The 15817-nt window shown below is 43.1% G+C and overlaps 1 protein-coding gene across 1 annotated transcript in view; it reads left to right on the forward strand.

Annotated features, from left to right (window-relative positions):
* The first annotated feature begins 1169 nt into the window (after positions 1 to 1169).
* Positions 1170 to 15817, forward strand: part of LOC103509111 (aminopeptidase N-like) — a 21537-nt gene continuing 6889 nt past the window's right edge. The window contains exons 1-6 of the mRNA XM_026823528.1: positions 1170 to 1267; positions 10294 to 10483; positions 10738 to 10933; positions 11560 to 11834; positions 12391 to 12581; positions 13514 to 13681. Of these exons, the coding sequence (XP_026679329.1) occupies positions 1191 to 1267; positions 10294 to 10483; positions 10738 to 10933; positions 11560 to 11834; positions 12391 to 12581; positions 13514 to 13681 (1097 nt within the window). The 5' untranslated portion in view covers positions 1170 to 1190. The remainder of the gene's footprint in view (positions 1268 to 10293; positions 10484 to 10737; positions 10934 to 11559; positions 11835 to 12390; positions 12582 to 13513; positions 13682 to 15817) is intronic.

Raw genomic sequence — 15817 nt, forward strand, 5'->3', positions numbered from 1 at the left:
AGTGTCAGCAACACTTTTTCAACTGCAGTGAGTGCATCATTCCTGAAATGGTAAAAAAAAATAGTTAATGTAGATCTTTGAGTAGGTAATTTACTTGTGAATATAGACAGACTGGTGATTTCTCTAGCTCACCTTAAATCACCTTGAATCATTTGGCACCTTTTTATTATTATTATTATTATTACATCTTCTTTGAGAGCCTTTCACCCCGGAATTTGAATTAACATTAACTTCAGGGTGCGGCCCCTTCTAGTAATTTACTTGTGAATATAGACAGACTGGTGATTTCTCTAGCTCATTATTATTATTATTATTATTACATCTTCTTTGAGAGCCTTTCACCCCGGAATTTGAATTAACATTAACTTCAGGGTGCGGCCCCTTCTTTACTCGTCTTGCTGATGGTCTGTTCCTGACTCTAGGGTGAAAGGCCCTTTACATATAAGTACATTATATATGATTAAGCCTGGAGGAGTTCATCAATTGCCCACCCACGCAGGGTGCAAAGTCTTCTGTGATAAAGATTTGGCACCCCTACTGGGACCATGCATTACTCTATAGGATGCCACAGCAGCCCGGTTCATTGACATAGGTGCCCACCCACACAGGGTGCAAAATCTTCTGTGATAAAGCTGAGCATACCTACAGAAGAACACCCTCACCCCCTAGAAGTTTTTGTAAGCTTAGGGGATGATCTAAACTCTAAACATTCTTAACTTTGTGATTATCATTGTTTGTAAATATTTCATTCAATTCAGTTCAATTCTTCTTCTTCTTCTTTTACACCGAACTCCCACAAGCACATAATTATCTCGAAACCATCGATCCTGTCGGTAAGATTTGACAGAGGGAACTGTAACATCGGAAGTCTTACCGTCCAAAAATAGAAGACAGAAGGAGGACAGACTATGGGAGAGAGCCAGCCGTTCCGAGAACGAACCTTATTTGTGCACTCAAAAGACAGGCACGCTACCTTCCAAGTTAACTAAGTTGCCTAGCTACTTTTTCGTTAGGCAAACAATCAAAACCAATTTCGCTTCTCTTTACCTCTTTCGTCAGGTCTGCTTACCCCTTGAACCATGGTTTTAGAACTTGTTCGCTCCGGGCGAGAATCGAACCCGCGACCTAAAGCTTACTAGGCTAGCCCACTCATATTGTGGTTCTGGTTTACAGGTGGCTCCGTCCTGCGGATGATCGAGAATGTATTGACGCCCACTGTGTTCCAGAACGCCTTGCAGGACTACCTTAGAAATGGAGCTGATTTGGGGTAAGTACGGAACTCATTTAAGATTCTTAGGTATTTAAGATTTTGAAGTTGACCGCCCTGGGGCCGAACCTGGCTGCAGCCGAAATTTGGCGAGTACGTCAAAAAATGGTACACATTTTCAAAAATAAAACATTAGGTACCCTACATTTCGGCTTCTTATTATTAGCCATTCAAAAAAATATACAGGGGTCCCCAGACTTTATGAACAATCTGTAGTCAGTGCTCCGTTAATTGATTACCCCCAGCCGGCTGAGATTTGTATGGGAGACTCCCGTCACCCTCTAGAGATGCACGCCGTCCCCTAGGAAACTGAGTCTATCTAAGTCTCAGGATCAGGAGTCAAATCAATCTCAAAGAAGGGATTGTCAGTTTAGTCAGTTTGGAGGGCAGCGAGTCTGCCTTGTAAGCGCTATTCTAAAGATCAAATAAAGAAATCTGTAATTGTGGCACTGTCTTGTGAGCGCAAAGTTGGGGGTTCGATTCCCGCCCAAGGATTTTGTCCTGAACGGATAAGGTTCGTTCTCGAAACGGCTGGCTATCTCCTATCCTGTCCTCCTTTTTACGACTTCAGAAAAACACCCATTGTTACAGTCCCCTCTATCAAACATATTTTTATTTTCACAACTTTTCTAGGATTTTCTAACATTGTAGAGTTTCTTCCACTGATTTTTACTTTCTATTACTAATAGAAAAAAACTTTCTATTACTACAGTTATAGAGAAGCTATACCAGTGATGAGAAAGTATTGCAATCGGTTCAAATTTTCAAAATCGGGAAATGCGTGGAAATATCCGTTTTTTCCCCCCTAATTTTTTCCCGTTCTCCCTTTTTCAGTTCACCTCCATCCTGACTGGGTACCAGAGTAACCCCACCATAGGGGCCAGCATCAACAAGACCCTGACCCACATTCAGGAGCGCTTCACCCGCAGCGCCAATCACCAGAAGGCACTGCGAAACGGCTGGCTATCTCCTATCCTGTCCTCCTTTGTACGACTTCGGTAAAACACCCATTGTTACAGTCCCCTCTATCAAACATATTTTTATTTTCACGACTTTTCTAGGATTTTCTAACATTTTAGAGTTTCTTCCACTGATTTTTACTTTCTATTACTACAGTTATAGAGAAGCTATACTAGTGATGAGAAAGTATTGCAATCGGTCCAAATTTTCAAAATCGGGAAATGCGTGGAAATATCCGTTTTTTTCCCCCTAATTTTTTCCCGTTCTCCGTTTTTCAGTTCACCTCCATCCTGACTGGATACCAGAGTAACCCCACCATCGGGGCCAGCATCAACAAGACCCTGACCCACATTCAGGAGCGCTTCACCCGCAGCGCCAATCACCAGAAGGCACTGGAAAAATGGTTCGGCGCCAACACCCCCAGTACGACCCCGTCCCCCACCACCCCTAGCCAGTCGCCACTGCCTACCCACCCGACCAGCCATCCCACCCATGCGACCACCCAGAAGCCAAGCGGCGCTACGGGACTGAGACAGTTTGCCCCGAGTGTGATGGTTGCTACTGCACTGGTTGTGTTGGTTAGATTTGGGCAGAGTTAGGAAGGATTTAGGATACGATTTGGGCAGAGTTAGACAGGATTTAGAATAAGCTTGTCCAGTTAGGAAGGATTTAGGATTGGCCTGTTGTTAGAATTGGAGGTGTCACAGGATTTAGAATAAGCTTGTCCAGTTAGGAAGGATTTAGGATTGGCCTGTTGTTAGAATTGGAGGTGTCGAGTTTGCTCTCAAACCAATTTGATTGTGTCAAACGTGTGTCAAGAACCATTTTCTAACACCTTGAATCCAGAAAACACCCTTTTCAATCTGGTTACATTTGCTCCAAATTTTCGGAGTCTCGCCTACAGTAAAAGAGAAATATGAAGCTCGAGGGGGGCCCGGGCCCCCTATAAATACGGCCCTGGTCATAAATGTATCAGATAGGGTAAGTGTACCATTTATTGGCCCACCTAAAAAACGTACCATTTATTGGCCCACCTGTACCATACGCCACTTAAGTCTGAACTCGACGAACTTTTTCAAGATCCAATTTTATCAAAAGAAAGGACTTAAGCAGAGGAAGATTAGATCAAAGTGTGGGGTAAGAGAGGGTGAGGGGTTTTCAGGGGAAAGTTAACTTTGAGGGGGTGGGTGATTTTGAGGGGAAAGTTACCTAAGTTATAACTTATGATAAAGTTACCTAAGTTTTAACTTATGATAATTATCAGAATTTTGATAATTATTTGTTAATCTGGGAGCCTTTCCACAATTTTTATGCATAATATGACAGCAGTAAATACTAAGAGCTCAATTGACCTCACGAGGCCGAGTGTACCCTGAAATCCAAGTAGCAAAAAAAAACTTCCGACTCCGCAAGGAAATGAACTACGGATCACTGACGTGAAAGCCTAGAATACTTACAGATCATTAGGTAAAATGGTTCACATTTTTTTTTTTAAATTTTTCCCTCTTTAACAATCTCTTGTCCTTCGTGGGGCCTCTCTTAAGGCGTTATATTTTTGTGTAAAAGCCGATGAGCTTTAGGTACTCCAGCATGGCCTTCACTCCCTCAGGCTCATCAAGCAGGGAGGGCTTGCAGCTCAGGGTACGTACGGGTGCATATTCACACGGGTGCATATTCATATTCACGTACGGGGTTCACATTTAAATAGGATTGTTTTGTTGCATATTCTACCAGCATGGTCTATCAAAATAACCCTAAAGACTTACACTTTGGCAGATAACTTAACTAAAATAAAGCTGAAATTCCCTAAATCAGGATAGATTGGAACCAGGTTAGTCCAATGAAAGACAAGCGTCTTCCTAGTACAAATAGCAAAAGAAGAGCTCTGATTTCGTACTTTGATGATATTATCATTATTTTCTATGATTATTATGTGTGTCCAAACTGTTTAACCTAAGTAGTACAGCATTGAGCAGAACAGAACCATCCATACGGGAAATTGCCTTATGGCTCTTTTCTGCTCAATACTGTCCAATTGTCTCCATCTGTGAAAATAGTTTACCCTTTGAATAGTTCGAACTGTTGTGATGTACTTAAAATAAACCAGAAATTAAAACCAAAATCATTCTTGTGTACAGTTTTTATTTATTTATTTTAATTCATACAGTCACAAGTGCAAAGGCGAGGAAACTTGAGGACAGGATGTCTAAATGAGAAAAGGAAAATTAGGGTGGATTTGAAGAAGACAGTAATTAAGTGTACCTACTACCTACCTAATACTTTGATTAGAATAATACAATTTAGAATCCGCTACAATTATTTTAAATTTACTTCTCTAGGAGAGTCGATCTGTCAAGTAGCAACATATTAATATAGGAAAAAGAACAACGTCTTTACTTGACTAGTAACTTTGGAAACTGTAGGCAATTTTATTTCTACAAGAGATAAAATAGACTCTGTTTCCTATATTAATATTTTAAATTTTATCAATGCCCATTTTATCTGTCCCTCTTTTTCCTCAAAAGACTAGGAACTTTGTTGAGTTATGTATCAGTCCTACACGGTAATATTTCACTTTTTTTCTGGAATAAAAAATCAAGCGTGCCGAGAGGGCACGCGAACGTCAAGAGTTCGAAGCCCGGCCCATTTTAACACGAAATAGAGTTTCGATGTTTTTCTGTTAACCTGTACATGGAAGATGGGTGAACAAACACATATAAGGGATACTTGCCTTCGGTTCATTGAGGGACCCCCGAGTCCACACTTAAAGAAAAAACCCCAAATCTGAGGTCAAAACTCCGAAAAAGCAACTTTATTTATTTTATGAAATTTCCATTTATTCCATACAAATCTCTCAATTAAATAAATATTCAACAAATGGTATACCCATCCGTAAAAGCCGGAGCTTGTGCCACGGATGGGGATCAAAGAGTTGTTACGTCTGTAAATAAGAAATGCGTAGAAACACATGCGCACAAATACATTACACCAGTGTTGCCTGTTGATGTGACATCAGAAACCTTTTCAATATCATCAATATTTCCATTGAAAATGGAGCCAACCAGAAAACCATAGACGGTATAACGTTATATTTTGACAACTGAGCTTTAAGCGGGTACCCCCAAAAACGTTTAGAAACCATCCCATCTTTTTTTACACATGTTTTACCGCAGCCAACCAAGCCCAATATCTTACCTTGCCGCAGCCAGGTACGTCTACGTTTTCAATGGGGCGCGGTATTTCCAAACTCCGCACTATGCCGTACTTGTTGCATTCCTGAACGCCGGCGTAGCGACTTGAAGTGTCGTCAGCGGGGGTTTCTTTGGGCTAGATTTTGTCGCATTTTTCTTGTGGAAGTTTTTTTTTATTGTTTCTGGCGCAGACGGCAGCTAGGGGTCTCGCTAAGTCAGCTAAACCCATTTCTTTAGCGTGTACAGTATTACAGTTGTTTCTGGCGCAGACGGCAGCTAGGGGTCTCGCTAAGTCAGCTAAACCCATTTCTTTAGGTGGTAACGGTAATTGAGGTTACAATGACACTGGCTGCACTAGCTTAGCTCTGACCGTACGCTTCCTGCGTAACGTGTATCAATGATGTGAGGCTTCTCCCCTCTTTCCGTTTCGGCATAAAGTGAAATACAGAAATTGGTTTGAAGAGTTAGAACTGGCGTGGTTGCGCTTGTGTGCAAAACCTTGGAGGTTTCAAATTCAAAATGGCCTCTCCTAAAAAAAAAAAAATAATAATAAATAATGGGGATTGGAAGCTAGAAAACTTCAACAAGAAAAATACGGCTATAAATTACTCGGACATAACGTTACCCCACAGAGTTGTTGTCCTGTTGGTTTATAACAACGCCGTCCCCGCAATCGTACCGTCTTGTCGTCAACGAATTAATTTGGGTTGTATAGAGCTTCGTAATTTGTTCAACCATTTTGGGAACCCAAAAAGAAATTAACCCTTCTGACCTATACTGTCCTCTGAAAGTTGTCCTGAGATCAGTATTCAACAGCAAAATGGGTAGGTACCACCACCGCACCGTATTCACATGTCAAAAAAAAATTATGTACAGCTTGGGCTAAACTGGATTAAAAGAATAGAAAATTAATTTATTTGTCTTATTTGGCCGCCATCTGTCCATTCTGCCCTACAATGTCCTTGTCCGTAGTTTTGCTTTCTGCTTGAATTGGAAACTGTCGAACCTCAACCGATGGAAATGGTCGTTCGACCTCGACAGAACTGGGCCAAAAAAGAGGGAATGAATGTGTTACAATAATTCTGTCCTACATCCTTACCTAGGGGTATCCTCAGTTCACGACTCTGAGGAGCTATATCCTCATTGATCCTTTATCCTTGATTCGTCCGGTCCTTGATTTATTAAGTAGGTATCCTAATTTTTGACCAAGTACTCCAATTTCCGACCATGCTGTTATTTTCCCTAGCCGAGGTGTTTTGCAGTCTACACTGTGTTTTAATTTTAGTTATGGTATGTTATTAGGTTTTACCTAGACTCGGGTTTCTTTCCTTTCCGATAGGCGTTACCTAAACTCTGGTTTGTTCTTGGTCTTGGCGCACGCAATACTACCATCTTCAAGATGACTTTGTAGCGAAAAGGAAGATAACCTGTTCTGTCAACATGAAAGAACGCGAAGTTCTCCGATGAAGAATGTAGCCACAACGTTTGGACACTTTCTCCCGCCCCATTTTTATTAATTTGCAGTATTTTCCAGCTTACCCGCTTATTTTCTCAAATTTTCCGCTTATTCTCTTAATTTTCCCGCCATCGTCTATCTATTTCTAGAGAGGTCTATCTCTTTCTCGATCCGTCGCGCACGAAAAAGACACGCATCGACGACGTCGTGTCTACCGTCACGCACGAGTTCAGTCACCAGTGGTTCGGCGATTTGGTCACACCCGCGACATGGAACTCCGCCTGGCTCAATGAAGCCTTCGCCACCTTTTTCGAGTACGCCGGTACTCACTGGGTAAGACGGGAGTCAGCGTGCTAACAGAGCTGTGGGAGCGAACGTGTTGTGGTCGTCCGTGCAATGAATTAATTAACTCTAAACATTAGGTATATTTCTTAAAACATGGGTATTTTTCTTGTGTAACTTTTTTGGCCGGGTTTTTTTAAACGCTGCGCTGCGTCGTATGCTGAATGTGAAATTGATTTTGTTCGTGTCATTTGCATTGCCAAATTTTTGTCGTAGCATAAATAATGCCCATTCAAGGTAGTATAAGTAGCTAGGTACCTATATTTTATGAGATTTATTATGATTTTATTAGTTATCTTAAAGGGGTTTAAGCATCAGCAGCAGCAAATTTTAGTTAAGTATTTATATATGTAGGTGTTATTAGGTAGGTAGTAGGTAATATACGTACTTAGGTAGGTATGTGAAAAATTCACTAAAATTTCTCCCCTCCAGTAGAGGCTCTAGGATGCCTGCAGCGTTTCCTCTCTGGATGGCCAGACCAATCTTTCGAGCAAGAAAATGTTTGGCACGGGATTCTTTCGTGATTCTTGCAAATTGTCCAGTGGTAGTAGGAAGGTACCCACGAGTGTGTAGATATTTTCCCGATAGACCTCTGGAAGAACCCAAAGCGAGCTGCCACCTTCCTTCATCTCATTCCAACCCTGGAACCTGTTGGAAATATTGACTGATCTGCTGTCACTGCTACAACAACAACAACAACAACAACAACAACAACAACAACAACAACAACAACAACAACATGTAGATATTTTCAAATTTTATTTCTTTATTTAGGGAGGCCTGCCTCTTTTCTATACCATCTGAAGTGAAAGCAGCCCAGACACTAAACATTGTAGGCACGGTGGCCCATGAGTTTAGTCACCAATGGTTTGGGGATCTACTGACCCCGTACAAGTGGGATTACACTTGGCTCAAAGAATCCTTTGCGACTTTTTTCGGGTGTTTCTACAGTATGGACGTGGTAAGCTGGGAGTGGTGTTTAACCAGGGAGTGTGTCCAGCGGCGTGTTTTGGAGTTGCACATCGACAGGGGTCGGCACAAAAGAGGTTAAACACTTTCGAACCTGATGGTGACTGACAATTTGACGAATTTTCACATTGTTTAAATTGTTGGTTTTGATTTATTTACACAGAAAACAAGCATTTTTGCCTTAGGTTTAGTAAGCGTACCTACACAACCAGTGATTTTTTTTTACTTTCTGTAGTTTTTATCCTTTATTAGTGCCCTGGACAGCTGTGTCCACAACTCCACACATAGTCGACAGTCGTCGATCGATGGGATCGCTCAACGGCCGTGGACTATGTGTGGACACAGCTTTAGGTCTGTTGTCTGCTGGTCTGCACAGGAAAAGGCATTTTGTGACACTTTGGATTCGGTTTGTGGCTTTTCCAACTTAGTTAGGTCTTTATCTGTTGACTGATCTGCTGTCACTGCTACAACAACAATAACAACAAAATGTATATATTTTCAAATTTTATTTCTTTATTTAGGGAGGCCTGCCTCTTTTCTATACCATCTGAAGTGAAAGCAGCCCAGACACTAAACATTGTAGGCACGGTGGCCCATGAGTTTAGTCACCAATGGTTTGGGGATCTACTGACCCCGTACAAGTGGGGTTACGCTTGGCTCAAAGAATCCTTTGCGACTTTTTTCGGGTGTTTCTACAGTATGGACGTGGTAAGATGGGAGTGGTGTTTAACCAGGGAGTGTGTCCGTGTCCAGCGGCGTGTTTTGGAGTTCTGCACATCGATTTTGTCGAGTTTTTCACATGGATTTTGGAGTTTTTCACATCGACAGGAGTCGGCACAAAAGGGGTTAAAAAATTTCGAACTTGGTGACTGACAAATTGACGATTTTTTACATTGTTGCGTTGGATTTATTGGGTTTGCACAGAAAGCAAGCATTTTTGCCTTCGGTTTATTAGGTCTACCTACACAAACAATGAGTATTTTTCTTTGTTGCGCTGGAAACGCCGTGTCCACAAGTCCACACATAGTCGACAGTTGTCGATCGATGGGATCGACGGTTGATCGATGATCGCTCAACGGCCGTGGACTATGTGTGGACACAGCTTCAGGTCTGTTGTCTGCTGGTCTGCACAGGAAAAGGCATTTTGTGATACTTTGGATTCGGTTTGTGGCTTTTCCAACTTAGTTAGGTCTTTATCTCAGGGCAGCATTGGATATTTTGGGGTTGCGCAGTAGGTAGTTACTAGTTAGGTATTAGGTGAGGTTTTGTGGTTGCACCTAGGTAGGTGAGGTTTCGTGGTTGCACCTAGGTAGGTGAGGTTTTGTGGTTGCACCTAGGTAGGTGAGGTTTTGTGGTCGCACCTAGGTAGGTAGGTTTTGTGGTTACACCTAGGTAGGTAGGTAGGTGCAACATGCTACGAAAGGGTGAATAGGTATCCTTGTGTTCCTCATAACTCCTTGTATTCCTGAAACCAGTTTCCTTTGGGTGCTTTTGGTGCTGAACGACATTTTCATTAATTAAGTTCTTGGGTCGTGTTGGGGGTTTTTTTTACAAACAGTGTTATACATACATATTTACCTACTTCCTTTCTTCTTCCTGTTTTTCTTCTCCGTCTTCTTCTCTTCTTCTTCTTCCTCTTTTTCTTCTCCGTCTTCTTCTTCCTCTCTTTTTTCTTCTTCTTACTGCTTCTTTTTCATTATTTTTGCTTCATTTTTTTTCTGCTGCAGTTCCACACCCTTTCGGCTTTATCCTTTGTACTTGTTTCCTTTTCTTTCTTTTTTTATTTTGCTTCACCTCTGTCTACGTAGGTATTTTATTCCCCCCCGCCTCCCCATGTTATGTATTATTTACCCCTGTGTCTGTCCAAATGGGAATTTCTCTGTACATTTTACCATTGTCCATGTTTATTGTTTACTTATACTATTCTGACCTCTCTTTTTTCACAGAGGTACGGTGAGGTTGGTGCCTACTAAGGATATAAGATGTTCTAACTTATAATATTCTGACCTCTCTTTTTTCACAGAGGTACGGTGAGGTTGGTGCCTACTAAGGATATAAGATGTTCTAATAATCTAACTTATAATATTCTGACCTCTCTTTTTTCACAGAGGTACAGTGGAGCCGGCTAACCTGTGGGACGCTTTTGACGAGGTTCTAACTGAAATAGGCGGCGCCCAATACTTGCCCCCTAATAGCACCTCCATCACCGGATTCGTGGACCAGTGGGTCAATAAGCCCGGCTTTCCCCTTGTCACATTCAGCAGGAATTATTCCAGCAAAGTCGTCACTGTAACCCAGGTAATGATCGCGGGTTGGATTCCCGCCCAGGGGCGGATTTCGCGAACCCCACAAGTAACTTCTTCAGAGGTTAAAAAATAAATTGCCAGTCTAGTTTCTAGTAGTTAGCTTGGGTGGTAGCGCGTCTGCCTTGTGAGCGCTAGGTCGCGGTTAGATTCCCGCCCGTGGCGGATTTTATCCTAGGAGGGGGAAAGGAGCTTCAGAAGATTGGAAATCATCTTTTCACGCCTAATTTTACTTCCCCAATTTTTCAGCAACGTTTCCTCGTGGAGAAGGCAGACCGGGACGCCGACAAAACTAACTGGACAATCCCGCTCACCTACACCACCAAAACCAACGCCAACTTCTCGTCCCGTGCCAATCTGTTTTGGTTTGACCGGTTCAAGCCCAGTGTGCAGTTCTCCATCCCGGAAAATAACGACTGGCTGATCGCTAACCTGAAGGAAGTTGGTGAGTATCTGCCTCGGTGGTGTCACTACACTCCCCTCGCCTGGTAAACAGGAGAGTGTGGGTTCAATTCCGTTGATCAGCGATCTAACTAATCCGTGGGTTCAACCCCACGCCTGCGCCCTCAAAAATACAAGCTCCACCATTCTCCAAGGAAAAGTGTACGGGGAATAAACAGGAGAGTGTGGGTTCAAATCCATTGATCATCGATCTAACTAATCCGTGGGTTCAACCCCACGCCTGCGCCCTCAAAAATACAAGCTCCACCATTCTCCAAGGAAAAGTGTACGCTAAAAGAGGACGGGGAAGAAGGAGGATATCATGGTTGAAAAACCTGAGGACATGGTTCTCCAAAACAATTACTGCACTGTTCAGAGCAGCCGTCAATAAAGTAATCATAGCAAGGACGGCCGTGACCAGTTAGCTTAGTTGGTAGTGCATCTACCTTGTAAGCGCTAGGCCAAGGGTTCCCACGCGGCCGTATTTTATCCTGAACGGACAATGTTCGTTCTCGGAACGACTGGCTTTCTCCTATCCCGTCTTTCTTCTCTCTTCGATTTCGGGACGATAAGACCTTAGCAGTTACAGTTCCCTCTATCAAACCTCTAAAAAAAACCCCTCTCTTCCAGGTTTCTACCGAGTGAACTACGACGCCCAAAACTGGGCCCTAATCGCAGCCCAACTGAGCGCCAACCCGGCTCAAATCCATCTTCTCAACCGGGCCCAAATATTGGACGATGCGTTTACGCTCGCCCGGGCCGACTTGGTCCCGTACGAGGCTGCCCTGGAGCTGACCCGATATTTGAAAACGGAGAAAGACTTCATCCCGTGGTACGCCGTGTGGTCACATATTCGGGACCTCTTGCATACGTACGCCCAAACTGAGGTGGCTAACCAGATGAAGGTAAGGGGGGAAAACAGAATAATACTTCTCGGCTTGTACACCGGAGGTCCCCGGGTTCGAAGTTTTCCAGCTCCTTATTTGAATATATTATGGAACCCATACTTATTATGACTTTTTTCGGTTCGTTCTTGGAACGGCTGGCATTCTCCCATCCCATCTTCCTTTTTTCGCTTAAAAACAGTATAATACTTCTCGACTTGTACACCGGAGGTCCCAGGTTCGAAGTTTTCCAGCTCCTTATTTGAATATATTATTATGGAACCCATACTTATTATGACTTTTTTCGGTTCGTTCTTGGAACGGCTGGCATTCTCCCATCCCATCTTCCTTTTTTCGCTTTGATTTCCGTGATTTCGTGTCCGGGAGTATAAGATAGGCACCTACCTCGCGGTGTTTGGAAGGATAGGATTGGGTTTTAAACCCTTTGGAGGAACAAAAACCTGGGCTCCTTCCATGTCCTAGCCTGTTAGCTTCACAAATCAAACTAACTTAGGTCTTCTAGGGGCTGAAAAAAAAGAAGAAGAAAAAAAGTAACCCTATTATTCTAATTTTCCAGACTTATTTCATCGACCGTCTCGAGGGCATTTTCAACGAGCTAGGTCTAGAGGACAAGTCAACCGAAGAGAACATGAGCAAACTGGGCCGGTCCAGCATTTCCCTGTGGATTTGTAACCTGGGCCACAGCGGCTGTTATAACCAAGCTGTGGCCGAGTTCCGTACCTGGATTCGCGCCCCGGAAAAATCCAAGTAAGTTTATTAGCTTTTCAGGGGTGGATCGACGTGTCACTATCCAAAAAGTGAGTTTTAACTTTTCCGTTAAAGTTAAAATCTTGGATTAAGCAAGCTGATTGCCAGACTAGTTAGGTCCTCTTGTTTGGTTGGTAGCGCGCCTGTCTTGTAAGCGCTAGGCCGAGGGTTCGATTCCCGTCCGGGGCGAACTTTAGACGTGGCCGAGTTCCGTGCCTGGATTCGCGCCCCGGAAAAAACCAAGTAAGATTATTAGCTTTTCAGGGGTGGATCGACGTGTCACTATCCAAAAAGTGAGTGTTCAACTCCGTTTAAGTTAAAATCTTGGATTAAGCAAGCTGATTGCCAGCATAGTTAGGTCCTCTTGTTTGGTTGGTAGCGCGCCTGTCTTGTAAGCGCTAGGCCGAGGGTTCGATTCCCGTCCGGGGCGAACTTTAGCGTAAGTTTATTAGCTTTTCAGGGGTGGATCGACGTGTCACTAATCACTATCCAAAAAGTGAGTTTTCAACTCCGTTTAAGTTAAGATCTTGGATTAAGCAAGCTGATTGCCAGCCTAGTTCGGTCCTCTTGTTTGGTTGGTAGCGCGCCTGTCTTGTAAGCGCTAGGCCGAGGGTTCGATTCCCGTCCGGGGCGAACTTTAGACCAAACCGATAAGGTTCGTTCTCGGAACGGCTGGCTTTCTCCCATCCTTTCTTCTTTCTCTCTTCGTTTACTTCGATTCGATTATGGGATGATAAGCTATCCGACGTTACAGTTCTCTCTATCAGAAGAGAAGAGATAAAAGAAGAGAATAGAAAGAAGCAACAACAAGACCACCGCCAAGAACAAGTTTTATAAAATTCATACGAACTTGCCTGATCTGAAATTAATTTTTCGACAATCTACTTTCTAAGAGCCCTTACCAAAGACCGACTTCGACTTTTGTTCCTCAGCATCCCCCCTAACATCAAGGACGCCGTGTATTGCATGGGCATCAAATATGGATCTGGAGAAGAGTGGACCAGATTATGGCAGTACTACCTAACAACGGACCTGGCCTCTGAGAAAATCGCTGTTATGTACGCCCTGGGGTGCTCCCAGAATGAGACGGTGCTTTACGAGTAAGTAGAAACGTGAATAGGAAGCGGTCAAAATATATAGCTAACCGTTACTTTGTTGATAAAAATCTGGTGTGAACATCACACGACTTTCATTAATGAACGGACTTTTTCGGGGGTTTTAGGGGGGTCTGTAACCATAATTTTTCGATATCCCTAACCGTTGAAGCCAGTAAAGATAGGTAATAATAAACTCTGACAATGCTCATGTCATTTCTTTCCCCAGCTACCTGTCCAAAATCACCGACCCCAAGTCCGGGATTCGAAGCCAGGACCACTACATTGTGATTCGCGGCTAACCATAATTTTTCGATATCCCTAACCGTTTAGCCAGTAGAGATAATAATTAACTCTGACAATGCTCCTGTCATTTCTTTCCCCAGCTATCTGTCCAAAATCACCGACCCCAAGTCCGGGATTCGAAGCCAGGACCACTACATTGTGATTCGCGGCGTGCTAGGCGAGAGGCCCGGCCTGCGAGCGGGTCTGAAATTCCTCAAGGACAAAACTCACTCCCTCCTGGAGGAAGTGAAAAAGGATGAGCTCTCCAACGCGGGCGAAAATCTGAAGTCCATCATCTCCACGGTGGGAGCTGGCATCAGCAGCAAGGACGAATTGAACCAGGTAAGAAGGAATTGCCAGCCTATGATCAGGAGTCAAATCAACTCAAAGAAGGGATTGTCAGTTTAGTTAGTTTGGAGGGCAGCGAGTCTGCCTTGTAAGCGCTATTCTAAAGATCAAATATAGAAATCTGTAATTGCGGCACCGTCTTGTGAGCGCAAAGTTGGGGGTTCGATTCCCGCCCAAGGATTTTATCCTGAACGGATAAGGTTCGTTCTCGAAACGGCTATAAGTAAGGCTCTAATAAACGCCCTATGTCAATGCGACCTGCTTAGATCTTTTGTGACTTCATTTGTGTAAAAAATATGCCTAAAAGGTCGAATCCTACGTAAAAAGTTGTGAAAAACCCCAAATCTGAGGTCAAAACTCTGAAAAAGCAACTTTATTTATTTTATGAAATTTCCATTTATTCCATACAAATCTCTCAATTAAATAAATATTCAGCAAATGGTATGCCCATCCGTAAAAGCCGGAGCTTGTGCCACGGATGGGGATCAAAGAGTTCTTGTACGTCAGTAAATAAGAAATGCGTAGAAACGCATGCGCACAAATACATTACACCAGTGTTGCCTGTTGATGTGACATCAGAAACCTTTTCAATATCATCAACATTTCCATTGAAAATGGAGCCAACCAGAAAACCATAGACGGTATAACGTTATATTTTGACAACTGAGCTTAAATCGGGTACCCAAAACGTTTAGAAACCATCCCATCTTTTTTACATGTTTTACCGCAGCCAACCAAGCCCAATGTCTTACCTTGCCGCAGCCAGGTACGTCTACGTTTTCAATGGGGCGCGGTATTTCCAAACTCCGCACTATGCCGTACTTGTTACATTCCTCCTTGATGTCTTCACAGATATCCTCGTATTCGTCTTCATCTTTGAGTTCGTCCGGAGTTACCATGTTGAGCAGACAGAGAACCTGGAATATAATGAAATCGTACATATAATATAATAAAATCGTACATAATATAATAAAATCGTACATAATATAATAAAATCGTACATAATATAATAAAATCGTACATATTAGGATAGAACAGAAGATAAGGGAAGGGGGGAAACAGAGATTTTTTTTTTTTTTTTTTTAAGAGGTTTGACAGAGGGAACTGTAACTGCTATGGTCTTTTCGTCCCGAAATCGAAGAGAGAAGGAAGACAGGATAGGAGAAAGCCAGCCGTTCCGAGAATGAACATTATCACATCAGGATAAAATCCGCCCCGGGCGGGAATCGAACCCGTTCGTCCCGTATTCTTCTTACCTCAGTGGCGGGACCAGCCTGTCCCACGGAGGATACATAAGAATGCAGTTTTTTTTTTTTAGTTTTTAATTTTATTTGAGGATACATGTTCCCGCTTGTCATTCTTGCGTTCCGACACTGGACCGTTGTACAATCAGCGTCTTGGCCTTGTAGACGCTAGGGCGCGGTTCGATTCCCGCTCGGGCGCGAATTTCTTCCTGATGTGATAATGGTTCGGGATACCAAGCGAATCAGATATATCAGAGAGCAATGG

The sequence above is a fragment of the Diaphorina citri genome, unplaced genomic scaffold, assembly GCF_000475195.1.
Source record: "Diaphorina citri unplaced genomic scaffold, Diaci psyllid genome assembly version 1.1 scaffold468, whole genome shotgun sequence".
Lineage (NCBI taxonomy): Eukaryota > Metazoa > Arthropoda > Insecta > Hemiptera > Psyllidae > Diaphorina > Diaphorina citri.